We start from the raw sequence: 10,000 nt of genomic DNA, 5'->3' as shown, positions 1-10,000 counted from the left end.
ATTAATGACAATGACAAAGCTGAGCTGGGTTGAGCTGGTGGAGCTCAGGGAGCTGGGTGGAGCTCAGGGACCTGGGTGTATCAGGTGCAGCGAGGGGAGCTGGGTGGAGCTGGTGGAGCTCAGGGAGCTGGGTGGAGCTCAGGGAGGTGGGTGTATCAGGTGCAGCGAGGGGAGCTGGGTGGAGCTGGTGGAGCTCAGGGAGGTGGGTGTATCAGGTGCAGCGAGGGGAGCTGGGTGGAGCTGGTGGAGCTCAGGGAGGTGGGTGTATCAGGTGTAGCGAGGGGAGCTGGGTGGAGCTGGTGGAGCTCAGGGAGCTGGGTGTATCAGGTGCAACGAGGGGAGCTGGGTGGTGCTGGTAGAGCTGGGTGGAACTAAGGGAGCTGGGTGGAGCTGGTAGAGCTGGGGGGAACTAGGGGAGCTGGGTGGAGCTGGTAGAGCTGGGTGGAACTAAGGGAGCTGGGTGGAGCTGGTAGAGCTGGGTGGAACTAAGGGAGCTCGTAGAGCTGGTAGAGCTGGGTGGAACTAGGGGAGCTGGGTGGAGCTGGTAGAACTCAGGGAGGTGGGTGGAGCAGGTAGACCTAGGGAAGCTGGGTGGAGCTGGTGGAGCTAGGGGGCTGGGTGGAGCCGGTGGAGTGGGAGGAGCTGTGGAAGAGGTGGATGGAGTTTTCGTAAAATGCTTTGTCTTTCTTTTATTTCAGGTTCAAGTATGGCGTGTTTCCACGGTACGGAGCGTTACGGTAAAGCATAACCGGAGCCATATCTTAGTAGAGGAAACCCTGAGTTTCTACTGACTCCTCCCACCTGAAGCAGGTTTAGTAGAGGAAACCCTGGGTTTCTACTGACTCCTCCCACCTGAAGCAGGTTTAGTAGAGGAAACCCAGAGTTTCTACGGACTCCTCCCACCTGAAGCAGGTTTAGTAAAGGAAACTCTGAGTTTCTACTGGTTCCTCCCACCTGAAGCAGGTTTAGTAGAGGAAACCCTGAGTTTCTACTGACTCCTCCCACCTGAAGCAGGTTTAGTAGAGGAAACCCGGAGTTTCTACGGACTCCTCCCACCTGAAGCAGGTGTAGTAGAGGAAACCCTGAGTTTCTACTGACTCCTCCCACCTGAAGCAGGTTTAGTAGAGGAAACCCTGAGTTTCTACTGACTCCTCCCACCTGAAGCAGGTTTAGTAGAGGGAACCCAGAGTTTCTACGGACTCCTCCCACCTGAAGCAGGTTTAGTAGAGGAAACCCAGAGTTTCTACGGACTCCTCCCACCTAAAGCAGGTTTAGTAGAGGAAACCCTGAGTTTCTACTGGCTCCTCCCACCTGAAGCAGGTTTAGTAGAGGAAACCCTGAGTTTCTACTGGCTCCTCCCACCTGAAGCAGCTGTAGTAGAGGGAACTCTGAGTTTCTACAGACTCCTCCCACCTGAAGCAGGTTTAGTAAAGGAAACTCTGAGTTTCTACTGGTTCCTCCCACCTGAAGCAGGTTTAGTAGAGGAAACCCTGAGTTTCTACTGACTCCTCCCACCTGAAGCAGGTTTAGTAGAGGAAACCCGGAGTTTCTACGGACTCCTCCCACCTGAAGCAGGTGTAGTAGAGGAAACCCAGAGTTTCTATGGACTCCTAACACCTGAAGCAGGTTTAGTAGAGGAAACCCTGAGTTTCTATTGACTCCTCCCACCTGAAGCAGGTTTAGTAGAGGAAACTTTGAGTTTCTACTGGTTCCTCCCACCTGAAGCAGGTTTAGTAGAGGAAACCCTGAGTTTCTACTTACTCCTCCCACCTGGAGCAGGTTCAGGAGAGGAAACCCAGAGTTTCTACGGACTCCTCCCACCTGAAGCAGGTGTAGTAGAGGAAACCCAGAGTTTCTACGGACTCCTAACACCTGAAGCAGGTTTAGTAGAGGAAACCCTGAGTTTCTACTGACTCCTCCCACCTGAAGCAGGTTTAGTAGAGGAAACTTTGAGTTTCTACTGGTTCCTCCCACCTGAAGCAGGTTTAGTAGAGGAAACCCTGAGTTTCTACTTACTCCTCTCACCTGGAGCAGGTTCAGGAGAGGAAACCCAGAGTTTCTACGGACTCCTAACACCTGAAGCAGGTTTAGTAGAGGAAACCCTGAGTTTCTACTGACTCCTCCCACCTGAAGCAGGTTTAGTAGAGGAAACTTTGAGTTTCTACTGGTTCCTCCCACCTGAAGCAGGTTTAGTAGAGGAAACCCTGAGTTTCTACTGGCTCCTCCCACCTGAAGCAGGTTCAGGAGAGGATACCCTGAGTTTCTACTGGCTCCTCCCACCTGAAGCAGGTTCAGGAGAGGAAACCCTGAGTTTCTACTGGCTCATCCCACCTGAAGCAGGTTTAGTAGAGGAAACCCTGATTTTCTACTGGCTCCTCCCACCTGAAGCAGGTTCAGGAGAGGAAACCCTGAGTTTCTACTGGCTCATCCCACCTGAAGCAGGTTTAGCAGAGGAAACTTTGAGTTTCTACTGGCTCCTCCCACCTGAAGCAGGTTTAGTAGAGGAAACCCTGAGTTTCTACTGGCTCCTCCCACCTGAAGCAGGTTTAGTAGAGGAAACTCTGAGTTTCTACTGGCTCCTCCCACCTGAAGCAGGTTTAGTAGAGGAAACCCTGAGTTTCTACTTTCTCCTCCCACCTGAAGCAGGTTTAGTAGAGGAAACCCTGAGTTTCTACTGGCTCCTCCCACCTGAAGCAGGTTCAGGAGAGGAAACCCTGAGTTTCTACTGGCTCCTCCCACCTGAAGCAGGTTCAGGAGAGGAAACCCTGAGTTTCTACTGGCTCCTCCCACCTGAAGCAGGTTTAGTAGAGGAAACCCTGAGTTTCTACGGACTCCTCCCACCTGAAGCAGGTTTATTAGAGGAAACCCTGAGTTTCTACTGGCTCCTCCCACCTGAAGCAGGTTCAGGAGAGGAAACCCTGAGTAGAAACTGGCTCCTCCCACCTGAAGCAGGTTTAGTAGAGGAAACCCTGAGTTTCTACTGGCTCCTCCCACCTGAAGCAGCTGCTAGAAATGGATTGTCCGTTATTTGTGAACCCGATCGACATCGAGGCAGAAATAATTGACGATAACTTCTCAAAACGTTCCAAAAGAGTCTTCTAGCCTAGATTTCAAGTTTTTGTGACTATTAATTCCTTCTAGCATCGACCTCACCTCAGACCACATTTAATGCACAGTATTAAATGTTTTTTTTATTGTAGTTTTCTTTATAATACTAGTAAAGCAACAGGGTGTAGAGCGGTCAGAGAAATCTCTATCGTGCTGAAACAAGGGTTGGGGGGGGGGGGGTATTGGGGGGGGGAGCTGTGAATTATATAAAGAAATGCAGCTCAGAGCACAGAGTGCAGCTCTGTGGCTGCGACCGAAGGGTCATTTTGGAAAGAAATGTCTCCTCTGGGGGTTAATACAGTACTATCAATTAAACACTATCATTAAATAATTAAAACTATCATTAAAAATAGCTAAAAACGTATACAGCTTGGCATGTGTGTGTGTGCGTGTGTGTGTGTGTGTGTGTGTGTGTGTGTGTGTGTGTGTGTGTGTGTGTGTGTGTGTGTGTGTGTGTGTAGTACTTGATTAATTTATTGAGTGTTGTACACATTGTTACGTTTTAAATGACTCCACGATAATAAAAATGTCTAAACACTGTTAATCTACTCAGTAGAATATTAACAGAGGACGACTTCCAACAACATTTTGTTGCTGGTTTCAATTACTACTTGAAGTGGCTACTGTATGAATGTATTTTTAATTTAATAGCCTATATCAACTTAAATACTAAAATTAAAATCAAAATGAGGTAAACCAGAGCTTATATACATATAAGCCTTTTCGCTGTGAAAGATGTTTTGATATTTAATCTGTACCTTCTTCCAAGTCGCCTTCCTCCTGTTGGATTGCACCTAAATGATATTCAGATGTGACGTTTTTGATTCTTTCTACGTGTATGCAGCGATCTTCAGTTCAAAGTTAATCAGTGGACTAATGCTTTCAAACGTCTATGTTGATTCATGCAGCAACTTTCTCTCAGTCGTCTCCTCTGCTGCTGCAGCGCCGGAACTTTTACAGCAGAATCACTGGGTTTTCGTTGCCATAGTGACTCATGATCTTGGGCTCCATTGATGATGGCTTTTTCTTCTGGTTGTGCACACACTTAACTCAAGGTTCACGTACTCAGAGTTGATTGAACTCATTCAGATCAGCTGTTCTGGAACCCAAAACTCTGAATTTCCCATCCCAGAGTCAGTTGACTCAGAGTTCAGGAAGAAAGTCAGAGAACCTCCTTTCTGGAATACCCCCCCGGACCTCATGAATCCTCTGTTGTTGTTGTTGTTGTTTACATCCTCCACTTTGCACTAGAAGCTGAAGCTGCAGCTTTGGTGTTGGTCCAGAGATAACGAAGCATCCAAGCCACGCTGGGACACCAGAACGGAGCCGAGCACTGAGGCACCTTCCGCCCAAATGTGGAAGCCAAGGTCGCCACATTCAGTGGCGCCGACCACCTCCGATGGTCACGTCCAGCGACGACGGCTTTCCATCACTCCAGCGGTCGGGATGTGACCGTCCCAATCTCCACGCCTGAGCAGAAAGTGCGGAGGTGACGCAAAGACAGACCTGGGCGCTCAGAGCAGGCCTCGTGCCCCAGCGCAGTGCACCCACTCCACTCAGCGCCAACGGTCACATCCAGCGGCCCTGAGTGGCTCTCCGACACTCCCGCGGTTGGTGCCGCTGCATCGCACCCGCACTTTCCACCCAAACGCAGAAGTTAAGGCGGTCACATCGCGTGGCGGTCATATCGCGTGGCGGTCACATCGCGTGGCGGTCAGCGCCGGAGTGGCTGCTCCGCCGTTTGAGCAGAAAGCAGCTCAGACGTGATGCAAAGACAGACCCAGGTGCTCCCGAGCCCCGGTCTCCTCCTGCCTCACGGCCGCTCTTTCACGACCAACATGAAAGTTGAGCAGCAAAGAAAAGAATAAAAGCAACCAGTGCAAAGCTGACCACACTGACAGCAGAGGATTCATCCAGCCGACATATTAAAATATTGATGGTGTAGTAAATCACTGACCAATCAGCTCCTCATCTCAGACCCTAACCCTGGTCCTGGTACCTCAATGGGGGAGGACAAGTGTCCACTTTTGGAGCGGCTGCTTATGGAAAATCACAATTTCTCGCAGGAAATCCGAGCCTTATGGACAATACCGGTCCATCCCTGCTCTTTTTGCGTGGTGGAAACGGGGCTTTTGCAACCTTGATTTGAAGAGGGAGTTGAGTGCCGCCCACTCTTGCTCAAGCCCCACCCACCTTGCTCCACCAGAGGAAGCTGCTGATGTGGGCGGTTCATCAGGTGAAGCATATCACCTGCTTCAAGCACGATTCAGACATCCTTCAGAGTCGGCGGGTTTTAACAGGAAGTGTCAGAAAAGTTAGCACAGGGCTAATGCTAGCATCAGGGATGATGTTAGCACAGGGCAAATGCTAGCATCAGGGGTAACGTTAGCACAGGGCTAATGCTAGCATCACAGTGATCGCGAAACAAGTCAGACAGTCGGACATTACCGATAAAAATGCCCTTGGTCCCGTTAATATCCTCTTAAAACCGGACTCATGTCTGGATTTCCACTGCTCTGCAAAATGTGGACTGGATTTCCTGAACGGAGGCGGGTCTCAATGAGACGCTGAGAAGTAGGTCAGGAAGTCCATTCCACAGTTCGCAGCCAGTGAGAAGGCTTGGGAAGTTAGCATTGTGCTATCCAACCTTTCATGACAACATGTCGCTGTTTCGACGTATTTTACACTAAAATCTCTGCAACGCATCGACGTGAATGTTTGCAAAGCCGTTGTAAAGCGAGGTGCTCTGCCACCAGACGTCACCGTTTTAAAACACCAGCTCTCAGAGGAAAGCAGCACCGACATCAAAACAATGACCAGCAGCTCCTCCACTGTAGCAGCCGATTCACACCTCCGTGAAGCTGCATCTTACTCCGCTCTAAACTCCCTGAAAATAGTCCCAATCGTTTGAGCTGCGTTAGAACTGGAAACATTCTGTTTGTGCTGCGTTGCTATGCTAAAGAATTTCTCCAGGGATTAATAAAGTGATTGTGAGGTTTTAAAGATAGAACTAGTTTATTATGAGATGATGACGTCACGCAGACCCCACATTGTCTAAGGTGAACAAAACAGTTTGTACTGTTTCCTTTTCTGGCCCTATACTATCCTCAAGTTGTCTTTTGAGAGTATACTGTCATACATTCATACATATCATACTTTGCTGTGGAGATGAGTTTATTACAGCCTCATATATATATATATATATATATATATATATATATATATATATATATATATACATATATGATATATATATATATATATATATATATATATATATATATATATATATATATATATATATATATATATGATATATATATATATATATATATGATATATATATATATATATATAGCCGTAAGGAAGGAGGCCGAGGACTAGTGAGCGTGAGAGCCACTATCCAGGATGAAACATCCAAGCTCCATACGTACATCAAGGACAGGGCTCCAACGGATGACATACTCAACGAAAGTCTCAGACAATGGCGAGATGAAGAGGTGCTGGAAGAGGGACCATCATGGGAGGACAAGCCCCTACATGGGATGTACCACCGGAACTTAACTGAAGTGGCTGATCTCAAGAAGTCCTACCAATGGCTAGAGAGGGCTGGCCTACAGGACAGCACAGAGGCCCTCATCCTGGCTGCACAGGAGCAGGCTCTGAGCACCAGAGCCATAGAAGCCCTCTGGTTCTGGACTAGATCTCTACCACACCAGACAAGACCCAAGGTGTAGACTGTGCAAAGAGGCACCTGAGACAATCCAGCACATAATTGCAGGGTGCAAGATGCTGGCTGGGAAAGCTTACATGGAACGCCATAACCAAGTGGCTGGCATAGTGTACCCAAACATCTGTGCGGAGTATGGTCTGGAAACCCCAAGGTCACAGTGGGAGACCCCCCCAAAGGTGGTGGAGAATGACCGATGAAGATCCTGTGGGACTTCCAGATACAGACAGACAGGATGGTAATGGCGAACCAACCAGACATCGTGGTGGTTGATAAAGGGCAGAGGAAAGCCGTGGTGGTGGATGTAGCAATACCAAGTGATGGTAACATCAGAAAGAAGGAACATGAGAAACTTGAGAAATACCAAGGGCTCAGAGAGGAGCTGGAGAGGCTTGGAAGGTGGAGGTGACAGTAGAGCCCTCAGGGCAGTAACCCCCAAACTGGAGGAGTGGCTACAGCAGATCCCTGGAACAACCTCGGACATCTCAGTCCAGAAAAGTGCAGTACTTGGAACAGCAAAGATACTGCGCAGGACCCTCAAGCTCCCAGGCCTCTGGTAGAGGACCAGGACCCTCAAGCTCCCAGGCCTCTGGTAGAGGACCAGGACCCTCAAGCTCCCAGGCCTCTGGTAGAGGACCAGGACCCTCAAGCTCCCAGGCCTCTGGTAGAGGACCAGGACCCTCAAGCTCCCAGGCCTCTGGTAGAGGACCAGGACCCTCAAGCTCCCAGGCCTCTGGTAGAGGACCAGGACCCTCAAGCTCCCAGGCCTCTGGTAGAGGACCAGGACCCTCAAGCTCCCAGGCCTCTGGTAGAGGACCAGGACCCTCAAGCTCCCAGGCCTCTGGTAGAGGACCCGAGCTTGGAATAGAACAACAGGTGACCGCCCGCGGAGGGCGAGAGGGGAATTTTTATATATATATATATATATATTTTCATCAAACTTTACTTTGGTCCTGTAAAATGTGCTTCAGTTGATTACTGGACCTGTGTCCGGTAAAACATTTTGGCATTTCGCGATCCCTGACATCAGGGATGATGTTAGCACAGGGCTAATGCTAGCATTGGGGGTAACATTAGCACAGGGCTAATGCTAGCATTGGGGGTAACATTAGCACACAATGACATTGTTGACATTGGTGGTTGTTAGCACAGGTGTAACATTAGCACAGCACTATCATTAGCTTAGCATGAAGCAGCAAGTGTTGGATGATTGAGCCTCAGTCAGAAACAGGCTCTTGTTTGGTCCTGCTGAAACAGGTTTGTTTGACTTTGCTGTGATGTTAATGAGAACGATAAAAGTAAGACAGACTATACATCATATTCTCACAAAATATCAAGAATAGGAGAATAATTTGTTCACCACCAGCAGTGAGCCTGATGTTGCTTAGTAGTTTAATTGCTCAACAGGTAACGCCGAACCATGCTACATGCTACATGCTAAAGAGTTTCTCTGGCAGAAAGTCTCCTCCTCTGACTCTGGTTCTGCAGGTTTCTCCTCCTCGGACTCTGGTTCTGCAGGTTCCTCTTCCTCTGACTCTGGTTCTGCAGGTTTCTCCTCCTCTGACTCTGGTTCTGCAGGTTTCTCCTCCTCTGACTCTGGTTCTGCAGGTTTCTCCTCCTCTGACTCTGGTTCTGCAGGTTTCTCTTCCTCTGACTCTGGTTCTGCAGATTTCTCCTCCTCTGACTCTGGTTCTGCAGGTTTCTCCTCCTCTGACTCTGGTTCTGCAGGTTTCTCTTCCTCTGACTCTGGTTCTGCAGGTTTCTCCTCCTCTGACTCTGGTTCTGCAGGTTTCTCTTCCTCTGACTCTGGTTCTGCAGGTTCCTCCTCCTCTGACTCTGGTTCTGCAGGTTTCTCCTCCTCTGACTCTGGTTCTGCAGGTTTCTCCTCCTCTGACTCTGGTTCTGCAGGTTTCTCCTCCTCTGACTCTGGTTCTGCAGGTTTCTCCTCCTCTGACTCTGGTTCTGCAGGTTTCTCCTCCTCTGACTCTGGTTCTGCAGGTTTCTCTTCCTCTGACTCTGGTTCTGCAGGTTTCTCCTCCTCTGACTCTGGTTCTGCAGGTTTCTCTCCCTCTGACTCTGGTTCTGCAGGTTTCTCCTCCTCTGACTCTGGTTCTGCAGGTTTCTCCTCCTCTGACTCTGGTTCTGCAGGTTTCTCTTCCTCTGACTCTGGTTCTGCAGGTTTCTCCTCCTCTGACTCTGGTTCTGCAGGTTTCTCCTCCTCTGACTCTGGTTCTGCAGGTTTCTCCTCCTCTGACTCTGGTTCTGCAGGTTTCTCTTCCTCTGACTCTGGTTCTGCAGGTTTCTCCTCCTCTGACTCTGGTTCTGCAGGTTTCTCTTCCTCTGACTCTGGTTCTGCAGGTTTCTCCTCCTCTGACTCTGGTTCTGCAGGTTTCTCCTCCTCTGACTCTGGTTCTGCAGGTTTCTCTTCCTCTGACTCTGGTTCTGCAGGTTTCTCCTCCTCTGACTCTGGTTCTGCAGGTTCCTCCTCCTCGGACTCTGGTTCAGCAGGGTTCTCCCTGTTACAGGGAGTTTTCCTGTACTGATTCTTGTGATGAGTGTTGTCAGTGAGTTGAGTGGCGGGTGTTGGGACTCACCCTGCGATGGCGTCGTGGCGTCGCTGCCGGTGTTGTTGGCGTCGGGTCACAAACTGCTTTGCCGCCGTGTGGAACCTGAAGAAGTTTCCTCTCCAGAGGCAGAAAACCACCGGGATGGTGGAGCCGAGCGACTGGGCGCTGTAGTTTGTGTTCACACGTCGTATTTTATGCTCTCTCTCTCTCTCTCTCTCTCTCTCTCGCTCTCTCTCTCTCTCTCTCTCTCTCTCTCTCTCTCTCTCTCTCTCTCTCTCTCTCTCTGTATGTCTGTCTGTCTGTCTCTCTCTATCTCTCCTCACCACGCCTTCGCTCTTCCTCCTTCCACTGGCTCCAATGGAGACGAGATGCTGGCTGTGTCTCGTCGTCGTGGTGACGGTTGCTATAGCGATGGAGCACAGCTCACTGGGAGACGGGGTGACGATGGAAACGAGGCGGGAAGCAGAGAGAAGCTCCCTTCTGTCAAGTTTTCTGGATGTTAGTCAACTTCTCTGTGTTTGTTAGTTTTCTGTGTCTTTGTTTATTTTAATTTTACTTTGTTTTCAGTTGCTTTGTTTATGCCTGTGGTTTTCTC

At 49.4% G+C, this 10,000-nt stretch overlaps 1 protein-coding gene across 1 annotated transcript in view; it reads left to right on the top strand.

Moving 5' to 3' along the window:
* Positions 1-10: 10 nt before the first annotated feature.
* Positions 11-10,000, top strand: part of LOC308147872 (uncharacterized protein) — a gene marked incomplete at both ends in the record, with an annotated part of 28,447 nt that continues 18,457 nt past the window's right edge. The window contains one exon of the mRNA XM_080521247.1: positions 11-146. Coding sequence (XP_080377373.1) covers positions 11-146 — 136 coding nt within the window. The remainder of the gene's footprint in view (positions 147-10,000) is intronic.

Source organism: Blennius ocellaris, assembly GCF_963422515.1.
Source record: "Blennius ocellaris genome assembly, contig: SUPER_24_unloc_1, whole genome shotgun sequence".
Taxonomy (NCBI): domain Eukaryota; kingdom Metazoa; phylum Chordata; class Actinopteri; order Blenniiformes; family Blenniidae; genus Blennius; species Blennius ocellaris.
The sequence above is the reverse complement of the archived record's forward strand: the minus strand, read 5'-3'. Positions and strand labels throughout refer to the sequence as shown.